The sequence below is a fragment of the Mixophyes fleayi genome, chromosome 3 (assembly GCF_038048845.1).
Source record: "Mixophyes fleayi isolate aMixFle1 chromosome 3, aMixFle1.hap1, whole genome shotgun sequence".
Lineage (NCBI taxonomy): Eukaryota > Metazoa > Chordata > Amphibia > Anura > Limnodynastidae > Mixophyes > Mixophyes fleayi.
Window position 1 is genome coordinate 99,803,676 of NC_134404.1, and position 14,316 is coordinate 99,817,991.

Consider the following 14,316-nt stretch of genomic DNA (forward strand, 5'->3'; position numbering starts at 1 on the left):
TGTCTACTATGGTGTCCTGAATTGAGGAACTTCCATATGCTCAGTTCCCCACAAGAGAGCTCCAGTGAGCCACTCACTGGGACACATCTATTCCAGAATATAGCTCTAATCCTTTTTCAGCTGATCAGGCAAGTCATGAACTTTTTAGTATTGCAGGGCTTATTGAAGTATGTCTGACTAGGAAATGGGTCTTCAGTCACTCACTGTGCTGGCCTGAGATGTAAACTTTTCTCCCAATCAACAACGTTCTGGAGTTACAGGCAGTCTTTTACACCCTCCTTCAGTGGATCGCTGTGCTGTCAAGTCTGCCTGTATGAGCCCAGTCACAGTACCATAGTAGTGCCATATACTCTAAAGTTGGCCTTTTTCATCAACCAGAAGGATCTCTGGGATGGCAGTACTCATTTCCTTACCCTACCATTACTGATTTGTCATCACCTGGTTTTTCTTATTTCCAAAATTTCTCTGTTCCATTTTGGCAAGATTATTTCCTAGTCTCATCTGCAGGTGATGGACCTGCAGAGACTGAATGTTTTGTGAAACGTTTTGTATTTAATTATTAATTTGCAACTTCTTTCTATAGTAACTTACTTTCTGTTCATGATCCCAGAAGGACATGTAAGGATCAGGTGGCATCCAAGGTCACGATTGTTTGTTGCAACCATACTGATATGGGCCAGGTGTACTTTAGAATACTCTTTCTGTGACATTGCTCACTGAGGTCTGTTGGCACATAAGAAAAATATTCCTAGACGCTTCTGTATCTTAAATTTGTCTATATTCTTAAATGGTAAGAGTCTGCTCCTTAGAGGAGGGAAGTGTCAAATCTCTCAAAAGACAACACTAAACTGAACGTAAAAATCGCCATGTAACATAAGTAAACTTAAAAAAATATAGATAGTTTTAATTGTATAATCTGAATATGGCAGAAGAACACAACAAAGCCTCCTAGCTTCGTATAAAAAAAGGTCATTTCTCTTTCATCCAGTCTGGGGGACACTGCTCCCATGGGTTGTGGAGGGGAGCACAGGAGTTAGCAGTTCCTAAGGTTAACTAGCTAGGTGCCGAGACCCCTCCCCTCTACAATCCGCCTACCTCTTACTCTCATTTTCTGTTAGATGCCCAAGGAGTTGGGTTGCTATTTTTTACGCTAGTGATTTTATTTTAATTTGTTTCTTTATTTACCAACTTTTAACTTCTACTTTTTTTTTTTTAGGACTTTTATTTTGAACCAGACCTGGGAGTGTGTTTTACCATAGAGAGCACACTCCTAGAACCGCAGCACAGACACTTTGTCAGTGAGAGCCTGGCTCTCATCTGACATGAGTTCTTTTGGTGTCTGAAAAAGTGACAAGTAGTCTCTCCGGACCGCTGTCACTTTAAGTCTCCCCCGATAACTGTCGCTGCCACTGCAGGCATAGAGCGCCGGTTATCGGAGGATCAGCCGGGCGGCATGTTTGGAGTGTGAGGAGAAATGGGCAGTCCAAGTTCCCCCCTCAAGAAGAGGAGGGGGAGAATGGGGTCCTTCTGCTGCAGGAGACCTCCAATATATTGGAGGTCTCCAATACTATAGATATATATCTCTCAAACAAACAGAGAGAAGAGGGGGAACTAAGACTATAGAGCTCCTCTGCTCTTCCATCTACTTGGTACAGTCTGGTCTTTTGGCGCCAAAGGAAGCTCGGGAACAGCCATCTTGGTGGGAACAAGCACCAGGACGCTGCTGTGGGACTCCTTCCCTGTATTTGGGCTGGTTTGGAGAAGTACCTCTCCTTTTCTTTTCATTACAATTTATACTAGATTTCTGGCTAACTAGTGGGGCTAGTAAAGGTAATATTATTGTGCTTTTACTTGCCAGATTTGCTTATTTTAAAGTACAAGTTCAACTTTTACTGTGTATTAGTTGATTACTTGTGTTCTCTGTCTCACTTTGTCTGGTGTGTTGGTGACTCTTTCCTTTATAGAATGTCAGATAAAGGGAAGGGGTCTGTGGCAAAATATTTTACCTGCTCTAAATGTAAGGTTAAATTATCATGTGGACAGAAGGACCCCTTGGCCCTTTGCTCTGATTGCGAAAGTGGGCCCCCCTCTTCGCAAACTCAGCAGACTTCAGCCCCTCTGTTGGAGGAGCCAGCCTGGGTAGCTTCTCTGACAGTCAGTTTCCTCCCTAGCCCAGCTTCTCACTAAATCTACTCAGTTACTGACAAGCTTGGCAGTTCTTTCTACAGTATCAGATAATGCCCTTACAGTTTCAGGGGGTGTCTACGGTGGCGGGTGTTTCTGGGGCGGCTATTGAGGGCCCTTCTTCTTTGATGATGGTCCAGGCCCCTATCTCTACATGGTCCTTCTCATTAATGAAGGGTTTAGACAGGCTAAACCAGTTAATGGAATCCCCAAATTTGGGACCTCCCAAAAGAAAGCGATTTATCCCCTCTTCTCCCCCTCAGATTCGGAGGGTTTTTCAGATGGAGACACAAATTTTGATCCTGACCAGGTTCAGATGTCTGACCCGGAGGAGACCACTAGATATCAGGGCGTTGATGACTTGGCATTAGCGGTGAGGCAGGCCTTGGACTTCTGAGGTAGAGAATCCTAGCCCTATGGACAGGACTATCTTTTAAGAAGGCCAAAAAGAGTTATTCGTTTTCCTCCTTCGGTAGAACTTAGAGATATTGCTGAGGGAGCCTGGAGGCAACCTGATAAAAGGTTTTCTATTCCTAAGAGATCCTCCTACTTATATCCATTATAGGAAGCGGATCTGGCTTGCTGGAAAGGAATCCCTAAGGTGGATACTCCTGTAGCCCGCTTAGCCCGACACACTACCCTGCTGGTCCCGGGCACTGCAGTCCTGCAGGATCCCACTGACCGCAGAATTGAATCACAGCTGAAGTCTATATTTGTGGCAGTGGGTTCTTCCTTTAGGTCCACTTTTGCTTCGGCTTGGGTCACTAGAGCCATGAAAGCCTGGGCAGAACTGCTGGCTGAGGGTTTGCAAAATTCAGAATTGCTCCCCCTGGCTTTACATTTAAAAGAGGAATCTGGGTATCTTTACGAGGCGGCTCAGAATGCACCTTCAGTTTCTTCCTACATTCAAGCTTTGGCATTTTCATTAAGAAGAACCTTATGGCTGAAATCCTGGGATGCGGATTCAGAATCTAAAAAATCATTGGAAACCCTTCCCTTTTTAGCATCAGATTTGTTTGGGCCAGAGCTAGAAAGTATGATTTCACAGGCAAGAGCGCCTTTTTGCCAGTGAGCACATGCAGAGCCCGTGCCCCCACGCTTCAGCTCCTTAAGGCAGCCCTTTTGCGGGAGCTCCTTTATCAGAGGTCAGTCATCCAGGGGCAGACAGCCAAATTCTAGAGGCCTCTCAGTCAGAGGTAGGTCCTTTTTCTCCGCTAGGCATCAGGCCTCCAAGTCTCAGGAGAAGCCTGCATCCCGAATGCCACTCTCCTTGCCAGGAGGTGGCGATAGTGGGGGGTGCTCTTGAGGACAGCGTCCTCAAGATACTTGGATTCTGGGCATTATGACAAGGGGGTACATCCTAGAACTCGTGGGTCCTGCCCACGTCGTTTATTTGCAACCCCGCTATCCCGAGACCCAGAAATAAGGCAGGCGATGCAGAATTGCGTCACTTCACTTTCAGCAAAAGTCATTTGCAGGGTCCCAGTAGACCAAGAAAAGAAGGGCTTCTGTTCAAACCGCTTTCTTGTTAAGAAGCCAGACGGATATTTTCGACCCATCTTGAATTTAAAGAGCCTAAATGTGCAACTAAGGGTGGACAAATTTCGGATGGAAACTCTGAGGTCGGTAATAGACAGGCTGGAAAGGGATCAGTTTATGGCTTCAATAGACATAAAAGACGCATACCTCCACATTCCCATCTGGAGAAGACATCAGTCTCTCTTGAGATTCACTCTGGGGGCCTCTCACTATCCATTTCGGGCTCTTCCCTTCGGCCTCTCCAAGGGTTTTCACAAAGATTTTGTCGGTTATGGCAGCCTGTCTTCATTCCAGGGGAGTTCAGGTTGTGCCTTATTTAGACAATCTTCTCATAAAATCCTCCTCGGAGGTTCGCTTACATCAGCACTTGTCCCTCACCATCGCTTTTCCCGAGAGCCATGGCAGGTTAATAAACTTAAAGAAATTCCAAGTGATTCCGTGGACAACAAGCAGCAGAAGGTGTTTCTGCCAGTAGAGAAGATCAGGTCTGTACAGAAAATAACATCTCGGGTCTTGTCTGGGCGGAACAAAACATTCCAGCAATCTCGGCAGTGTTCATCCCAGGAATACAGAATTGGGAGGCCGATTGTCTCCGTCGCCATGCGATAATGCCAGAAGAATGGTCCCTTCATCCGGAAGTCTTCCAGTCTCTAGTTCAGAGGTCGGGTCTTCCGGATCTGGATCTTATGGCCTCAAGGCACAACAGAAAGGTTCCCAGGTTTTGCGCAAGGGCAAGAGACCCCTTGGCAATAGCTGTAGACGCCATGACAGTGTCATGGGATTTCAGATTGGGTTATCTGTGTCCTCCAATTCTCATGATTCCTTGAGTACTCAGACCGGTGAGGCAGGTGAGGTCTGCCGGTAATACTGGTAGCACCTGCATGGCCGCCTCGAGTGTGGTATGCGGACATAATCTCTATGGCGGTAGGGCGAGAACATTGTCTTCCACAATGATAGGGTCTTCTCCTTCAGGGTCCCTTTCATCACCAGGATTTTCCTCGGCTGAATTTAATGGCATGGCTGTTGAAGCCAGGCTCTGGAAGGCTAGGGGTTTCTCCCCTAGTGTAGTGAACTCACTGTTGCGAGCTCGTAAACCAGTTTCGGCTCGTATCTATCATCGAATTTGACAAGCCTATATCAGATGGTGCGAAAATAGATCTGGTCATACGTCCTCTTTGTATTTCTCGATTGTCTTGAGGCAGGTCTCCGCTTAGGTTCCTTAAGGGTACAGGTATCTGCCCTTTCAGTTTTCTTTCACCTGAAGTTAGCGGATATGCCAGACGTCAAGACGTTTCTTCAGGGGGTCTTGCATATCCAGCCTCCTTATGCTCTGCATACTGCACCATGGGATCTTAACCTGGTGCTTCAGATACTTACAGGGCCTCCTTTCGAACCCTTACTTTCAGCGGATTTTAGTTTTCTGCCTTGGAAAGTGGTTTTCCTTTTAGCTATTGCATCTGCTGACAGAGTTTGAGTTGGGAGCTCTGTCCTGTCGAGAACCATATTTGGTGTTCCACGAGGACAGAGCGATATTAAGAACTCTCCCTTCCTTTGTTCTGAGGGTAGTTTCGCTTTTCATTTGAATCAGGAGATTGTGGTTCCGGTCTTTCGGACGGCTTCTCAATCTGATCAAGAGTATATGGAGTATCTAGATGTGGTTAGAGCTCTCCGTAGCTATGTTAAAATAACTTTTCAAATTCGGTGTACCGATTCTCTATTTGTCCTTTTCGATTTTCATAAAAGAGGCTGGCCAGCCTCTAAGCATTCAATTGTGAGATGGATTAAGGCAACTATTAGACAGGCTTACATCAGGGATAACCGTCCTGTGCTAGAGAGACTTACAGCCCATTCCACCCGGTTTGTGGGGGCATCTTGGGCAGTGAGAACTGGGTCTTCTGCCTCCTGTCCATACTTTTTACTAAATTCAATCAGTTTAATGTGTTTGGGTCCTCGGATGCAAATTTTGCCTGTAGTGCTCTACGGGCCGGGCTTTCAGAGCGGTCCCACCCTTGGGGGGCTGCTTTGGAACGTCCCCATGGTAGCAGTGTCCCCCAGACTGGATGAAAGTGAAAAGAGGATTTTTGTACTTGCGTTAAATCCATTTCTCTGATTCCGTCTGGGGGACACTGCAATCCCTCCCTTCTGCTTTTCTTCTGTGTGCTCTTGGTTGATTGGCCTATCTCTTTGGGGCTTTATAATGAAACTGAGGACTCAAAGGGTTGGCAGGGGGGGGGACCTGTCGGCAGCTCAAGATTAACTTAAGTGCCAACTACTACTCCCTCCTCACTTAACCCATGCTAGCCGTGTCTTCCAGAAGGAATCAGAGATACAGATTTATCGGAAGTATATAAATCCCTTTTTATTTGAATCCGTTCATAGTGATAAAACCTCCAATACAAAAAATGTATAAACATGAAGGCTATAACAGCATTATTAACTTAAGAATTTTTTATCCACATTAATATAGAAAACTCGCTCTGAGATTGCATTGCTTAACCTCCTGTCATGAATTTTCTTACATAGAGAATCAGTTGACTACTGTGGCTGCTCAGAGAGAAAATCCAAACCTATATAGTGATGAATGTGACCAATTGTATAATTTGCTGTTAATAACTCACAGCTTGATGTCCTAAATAAAAGAAGCGGTATCCCGTAAATCAATTATATGCAGAAGAGGCAATTGGCCATCTCCCGCCAGCTGTTGTGGTTTGAACTGGATTCTCAATGGGCATTTAGTTCCTTGCTCCATTTGCTGCTATCCGATATCGCTACAGTGTTACACATGTCTGTAAAGCTGCCACATGCTTTTCTGTGCACACGTTCCCCATACTCTGCAAAGTTACCGTGACTGCCTCCTTCAGCTGCGTAGTACAATAGGCGTCACATAGAGGTGAGTGTATTGCTGGTAACCTTGTATCATGGGGACTTTTAGGTGCTGTGTCCCCCGATGAAACCAGCGAGAGGGTCTTTCTTGTATTTGTTGTAAGTGGCATCTATGTCCCCCAAGTTCATTAGGAGACATAGATGCCACCCTTGTTACTTTCCTAGCAGTAATGGTCAGTGGTTGTTACCTTTTTCATAGATCTTGTTGACAAGCTGCATGTTTTTTTGGTGTGCATTTTTGTCCTTTTTTTTTTTTCTCTGTGGTTCCCTTTGTCTCTTCCTACTGCTAAGGCACTAAATGGATTTAGCTTAGGTTTTGACTGTAGGTAAGGAGCTAACTTCCCCTCCCCCTTAGTTTTAAAGTAGTGACCATTTTGTGTACTGTTCCCCTCCCGCTTCCCCCTAATGACCGACTGTATGGAATACAAACAAAATTTATAACTTTGGGTTTGCAAATTATGCATTTTCAGGCCTGCATTAAACTTGCTTTTCTTCTCAATCACAGATGAAGGTATGGGAAAAGGGAATGTCTACTATCCAAACCCCTGAAAACATCCCACGTTTGTTTGATATGGTGAAAGTTAAAGATGAGCACATAAGACCAGCATTCTACTTTGCACTAAGGGATACTCTTGTTGCAAACAGTTTAGATCAAGCGACCAAAGTGGCCTTTCAGAAAGACAAGAGGTGGAGAGTGGTGACTTTACAAGGACAAATTATAGAGCAGTCAGGTAATTCAATTTACTTGCCTCCTATCCTTTCACTGTTCTACCTTGGACCAGGGACTCCTATTTCAATATAACATATTTTCCATTTGTTTATAATAAGGCTCCTGCAAAGATTAACTGATAAAAAGATATTATCCTTCAGAATATATGAATTTGCCACTGGAAGGAAATATGTAACTCATGCGTAGTGCCATATAATTCAGACTCATGATTCACACATTGATGAGCTTTGTCTTTGATTGTATTTTATCATGTTGAGACTTTAGCTCAGGCAATCTTAACCTTTTTCACAAGTGATCCATACAATTCTGTAATCATGGTGAATATTTTTAATACATTTAACAATGAGATTCTATAAACTCTGTTTTTGGTTTTTTTGGGGGGGAGGGTGGGGGGGTTCTTAAATACAAGTTTGAGTTGAGTTCCAAATCTGTTTGCAAAAATGTATCATTCAAACATTTTGTCATATGTATGATTCCCATTAATTTTATGCGTTAGCGCACAGATCAGAGAAACAAAGTTATCAAGGTGATAAGGACATATCAGATTTATGGTGTGAAAATAAAGCCCCCCTATTAATGCTGATAATGCAATCCTTTAGCTTGATTAAGATTTAAAATGGTTTTGTAAAATTTTGTAACCATGTATCCTGTATTTTCTATTCCTAGGTACAATGACTGGTGGTGGAGGCAAGGTGATGAAAGGCAGAATGGGAAATGCTATTGTGGTTGAAATTTCAGATGAACAGGTTAGAAGTACTTCTGATTTAACATCATATTTTTTTCCCCCTCCTGTGTAATTCCTGTTCATTTTTGTATGTCTTGTTTTGTTTGTAGTTGCAAAAGATGGAATCCAAACTTAAGTGTGACTCTGATAAAGCTACAGTAATTCAGGATCGCAAAGTACATCTTGAAGAACAACTATCTTCACTGCGACAATCCACGAGACAGATGAAAAATACCTTTGAAAAGTACACAGCCAGTCTGCAGGTAAATAAGGATTTTCTTGATTTTTTTTTTTTCATGAGATCAATGTCAACACTGTACAAAGTGTAACTGTGGTCTTTTACATTTTTAGAGCCTTTCTGAGCAAGAGGTACACCTGAAAACTCAAGTCAAAGAGCTGGAGATCAATGTAGCTGCTGCTGCGCCAGACATAAATCAGCAAAAACAGATGGAAAAAACCTTGGAATCTTTTAGAAAAGGTATGTATACTAGTTGGTCTTGGCAATACCCCACCACCCTAATGTTTTTGGTTCTGGGTTATACCATTTGCAAACAGTATTACTCCATAACTGGTATGTAATAAGAAAAAAAAACTTAAAAGCCAACAACTGTTTCAGATATCAAGTCCAAAAGGGAACATTTTTACAATTTCTAGCAGAGAGGTTCAAACCTAAACATGTAATGAGATTAAATGTATTTTTTTTAATTGAACATGGTAATATTTTATCACTTGCAAGCACTCATTGTTCTGAACATTTTTTTTTCAAATATGAGCATATACTGTAGTCTGTAATAAAAATAATTAAAAAAAAAAAACTATTTTCATCATTCTTTTATTAAATGAAGACTATGAGAAGGCTGCAGAGAAAGCGGGAAAAGTAGAAGCAGAAGTAAAAAGGCTCCACAAACTCATAGTTGATATCAACAACCACAAGTTGAAAGCACAACAGGACAAACTAGATAAGATCAACAAGGACATAGATGAATGTGTCTCTTCTATAACAAAAGCTCAAGTGTCGATCAAGACTGCAGACAGGTGAGCCAAGAAATCCCTGTATCTTCCGATAATTTTTATGTAAAGCGCAACCTCTTCAACTGTGCACTTTATTTTCATGATTTCCTCTGCCAGAATAATTATTTAACTTAACATCCGAGTTTCTTGCCCTGTTTTGTACACGGTTATTAAATACATTTAAAGGTATTCTTATGTTTGAAATAAAAAGTTGAAGGCCCATTGATATGCCTATTACAAAAAGGCAGCGCTCATTCATAGTAATGTAAATATTCAGACCCTATGTACAGGAATGTGTTTTTTATTTTATGATATTCCTTTACTTAGTGCTTGGTTGTTTTTTATTTTGTTTATAACTTGCAGAGGTTGCTATTTATATCCACAAATGACTGAGCTTTCCATACACAGCAACATGTTTAAACAGAATCTTTCCTGCCTGGTGCAGGCAAGAAGTCTGAGCTCACCCCCCACCCTGTGGAAAAACAAATGGTATTCTAAAGTGCCCATAGGAGCAATTATTTTTAATATTTCATTTTCTAATTTTAATGTTGACACATTGAGTTCTAGGAATGGGAGAAGAGGTGCAGGTGAGCGCCTTTTACTGCCGCCACCTGTTCACTCTAACAGTCCTCTGGAAAGGTGATCTGGTCACTACTGTCATACATAGTGTCTGTAGACCTGTGTCGATACTGTCTGAAGTGCTGTCCTTTTCAAAGGGGGTATTATGCAGGCAAGAGGCAAGGCAATTATGAAACTCCCCACAGATGTAGAAGAGTTCAGTGAGTGGTCTAGTACCAGCACAACTGCTTGCACACTTAATGCAGTTCCTCTGATGCTGGAATATAGATCGGGTGTGGTGCAGTATATTAAAACCATTACCCTCACTAGGCTCTACTTCGCACTGGGAGTTTTTTTTTATTTGATCAGTTGTGTTTTAGATAATGCAGACTTTAAGGGGGGGGGCTTATTGCCCTTGTTTGAATTTCCTCCTTGGCGGGCTTTTTGCTCTGGCAGGAAAAACCTCAGCATGCTGACAGACCATTAACCCACAGTGGCTGCTGTTTTGCTGTATATCTCAGTCAGGTAATTAATAGATATTTTTATTTCAATCTAATTCCACTATTTATTCTGTGGTATCTTGTCTGTGTGGCAGCTTCACTCTTCCTATTTTTTTTTCTCTTACATAGCCATTTAGGGGACACTGCTAACCATAGGCTCATAGAGGGTGCTGTGCAGGAGTAAGGCACCTCAAACTAATAGATTTGTCTGGCATGCTCCCTCCCCTCTATGCCCCCAGGACGGAGACATAACATTTTTTTTGTTTTACAGTGCATACGGAGTAGGGCACATTTTTGGTATTGTTTTAGATTTTTTTATTTTTATCTTTGGACATCAGCAGTGTTCACTAAGTGAAGACCACGGCTGAGAGGAGATATGATCGCTGTTGGTGCTTTTATGTCGCATCCTGCTTTCATTAATTGGGCTCCCAGTCAGCCCTTAGACAGGTTGAGACTGCTGCATGCAGGATGACAGACAGCGTGGGTTAGCATGTTGGCCCCGTGTGAAGCATGGTAGGGGGCTGTGGTGCTTACTCCTGTCGACTCCTCCCTTGCCCACAAGGGAGGAGTCAACAGGCATATTCGAGTCCAGTCTGACAACGCCATGGCTTTGACATACATAAACCACCGGGGAGGAGCGAACAGAAATTACCTGACCATGAAAGAGGTTACCGGGATTGTGCGTTGGACGGAACATCAGGTTCCAGCCATCTCGGCAGTATTTATCCCGGAAGTGGAAGATTGGGTCCCCGACTATTTAAGTCGCCATACCATCCATCCTGGGGAATGGTGCCTTCATCCAGAGGTGTTCTCCCAGATCATGGACAAGTGGGGAATGCTGGTGGTTGACATGGTGTCCTTTTGGTTGAACCCCAAGGTAAACTGTTATTGTGCCAGAACTCGCAACCCTCAGGCATGCATGGTAGATACCATGACTGTTCCTTGGAATTACCAGCTGATATTTTTACAGCCCCCCCCCCCCCCCCCCCCCCAATTCCCTTGTTACTGTGGGCGGTAAAGAAGGTACAGCGGGAACGAGTTTGCAGGGCATGGCATTGGAACCGCCCTGGAAACTTCCTTGAAGACCAGATCTTCTGAGCCAAGGTCCATTCTTCCATCAAGACTTCGACTGGCTTTGATGGCCTCGCAGCTGAGGCCTTGATTTTATGCAGGAAGGGTTTCTCTGACAGTCATTCATATGATGATCAGGGTCTGAAAGCTGTGTTCTTCTAGAAATTATCGGATTTAGAAGGTCTACATAGGCTGGTGTGAGAGATGGGGGGGTGGTTCGCACCTCCTCGTTATGGTTGGCAAGGTAATTGGCCTTTTAACAGTCTGATCTGGATAAAGGGTTGAGTTTGGCCTTGCTTAAGGCTCAGGTCTCGGCCTTGTCTATTTTCTTCGAGAGATGTTTGGCTCCCTTACCAGTGGTTCAGACATTTCTTCAGGGGGGTTCTTCATGTTAAACCTCCTTTTATTCCTCCTGTGGAGCCGCTGCAGTCTGTCTCCTTGAAATTCCTGACTTGGAAAGTCTGTTTTTAATATCGTCTGCCAGGCAAATTTCGGAATTGGTGGCTCTGTCTTACAGATCGCCCTTCCTCGTTTTCTACGAGAACAGAGCTGTTTGGCGCACCACTGTTCATTCCAGCCTAATGTGCTGTCTACATTTCACTTTAATCAGCACATTGTCATTTCTGTATTGGCTCAGGAGTCAGTCTGGTGCTTCAGAATCCTTGCATCTCCTGGATGTGGTCAGGGCCTGGAGAATATATGTGGTTCACACAGCATCCGTACACAAGATGATAGTCTTCAGGTACTATACGAGGCTCACATACGTGGTTGGCCAGCAACTAAACACCGTTGCCAGGAGGATTAAGATGACCTTTCATTGGGCCTATCTTTCAGGGGGTTCTCCAGTTCCTGAGGAGGTTACGGATCACTCAACCAGGTCAGTCAATGCCTCCTGGGCGGCGCAAAATGGAGCGTTGATTGAGCAAGTGTGTTGCACAGCCACATGGTCCTCCGTTCACAGCTTCACCAGTTTCTATGTCTTTAATTCTAGTTTTGGACGAAAGGTCATGTGTGCAATCAAGTCTGCACCTTCTCACCCACAGGGACAGCTTTGGACCGTCCCCATTATTAGGAGTGTCCCCCAAATGGCTGTACAAGAGAGAAGAGGATTTTTTTATTTACTGTAAAATCCATTTCTCTTAACCCATTTGAGAGACACTGTGCTCCCACCCTTTGTTCTGACAGTTTTGGTTCTCTTTTCTGTTGAATGTGACTTTATTTCTATCCGTTGGGCTTTATAAATAAACCGATGGGTCTCTGTCCAGGGGGCACAGAGGGGGGGAGCAGGTCAGACAAGTCATTTAGTTTTAGGTGCCATACTCCTGCATAGCGCCCTCTATGCCCCCATGGTTGGCAGTGTCCCCCAAATGAGTTTAGAGAAATGGATTTTACGGTAAGTAAAAAAAAAAAAACTCTTATTGTCTACTTATACCTGTCCACTTTATTCATCCTTTTCTGTCATGTTAGACCAAAGGAGGATTTCCGAAACCAGTTCTTGTGGGGCTACAGCTGTAACGTTTTTTTAAAGTGTTAAAAGTTTCACACTAAATTATCTGAAGGTCAATCTGGGGTGAAAGCCCTATGTGCAGCATGCAAGTTTGACAGCCGTCTGCAGGTGGTGCTGCCGCCTATTTGGTGGAACCTGCCTGCAAGAGCCACAACCCTGCAGTGACCCAAGCATGTTAAAGATTAGAAACTGACTTAAGGCAAAGTGGCTTAAGACTCCCGTAGGAAATTTTTTTGTTGACAATGATTTTCCTAAGGAGTAGAATACATGATGAGCGCCATATGATGAACCTCTAACGTTCAAGATGGTGAGGAGTGCGTTTCTTCAGAGCTTATTATTGACCAAAAAGAAAACAGTGTGTTTCTTTCCCTTCTCAGCTAGATCATTTGCTGTGTAAGGTGTGGACCAAAACAGCAGACATTTAAGGTCACACGGGGACTGCAGTCCTTTTAGTCTTTCCCAGGGGAAGATGGGTAGAAATGTGAGTCAATTCGTAGCAGTTCAGCAACCATCAAGGAGATACCAAGAGCTTTTTGACGATTTAAAAAAAGCAAAAATAATGTGCTGGGTGGAGCCAAGCACTCCGGCAATCTTGGCAGTCTTACCAGGGGTGGAGAACTGAAAAGGGGATTTTCTCAGCAGGTATGCCCAATGTCCCAGAAATTGATCACTTCATGCAGAAGTGTTTCTACAAGTAATGGAGAAATGAGCTTGACAGGATGGCATCGTGGTTGAACCACAGAGTGAACCGTTATTGCTGTGGAGCACAAGAGATCCGAAGGCGTTTTTAGTAAACTCAATTGCTGTGGATTATCTAGCTCCACACAGCACCCTCTATACCCCATGGTGAGCAGTGTCCCCTAACTGTGTTGAGAGAGACATTTTACGGTAAGTACAAAAATGTTGTCATTTAGCAATAGCCACAGAAAGGTGTATATAAACAGATTGAAATCGCAAGGTGAACAGCCAATTTAACTTTACAATATGTAGCTTATTCTAAATTGGTTTCTGGGCCTGATTTATTGAGACCACAGGTGGCATTTCTCCCTTGCAAGTGAAATCAGCACAGACATTATCTTAGTTACTCCATATTACAGGAGGACTGAGAAGAGCATTTAGCCACTGCCTGTTACCTCAACCAATTAACTGATCAGTCCCACATTTACAGCAGAGTCAGCCAGTGTTCATGAATTACATCCACACACTCTTGTCATTGTGCCAATATACATTTTATACCTCATACTTGTCATTTCCATCCATGCTGTCGACTGCGTGCTGTATTTCTGTATCTGTGTGTGTGTGCGCGCACATAGGCGTGTGTTTGTATAATGTATTTATGTTGCACAACTTATTTTGCTTACTTCCAGTGGACTTCATTTTCCACCCACTGCGGTGGACATTTCATTGACCTCACCTTCTCCCACTTCTGCTCCATATCTGCATTTTCCAACTTGGGCTTCCCACTCTCTCGGCACAGCCTTCTTTCTTTGATCTTCACCAACCTCATGACACTAACTTGCACTGATTATTTTCAGTGGCGCCTATATCACCTCACTTTATTCAACACATCCTCTGACCTATGCCTCACCTTGTCTAATAGCTTCCCCTC

At 43.6% G+C, this 14,316-nt stretch overlaps 1 protein-coding gene across 1 annotated transcript in view; it reads left to right on the plus strand.

Moving 5' to 3' along the window:
* The window catches only part of SMC4 (structural maintenance of chromosomes 4), a 41,968-nt gene that overhangs the window by 18,490 nt on the left and 9,162 nt on the right, over nucleotides 1–14,316 (plus strand). Inside the window, exons 14-18 of the mRNA XM_075202069.1 lie at nucleotides 7,112–7,337; nucleotides 8,003–8,082; nucleotides 8,171–8,323; nucleotides 8,412–8,538; nucleotides 8,906–9,095. Of these exons, the coding sequence (XP_075058170.1) occupies nucleotides 7,112–7,337; nucleotides 8,003–8,082; nucleotides 8,171–8,323; nucleotides 8,412–8,538; nucleotides 8,906–9,095 (776 nt within the window). The remainder of the gene's footprint in view (nucleotides 1–7,111; nucleotides 7,338–8,002; nucleotides 8,083–8,170; nucleotides 8,324–8,411; nucleotides 8,539–8,905; nucleotides 9,096–14,316) is intronic.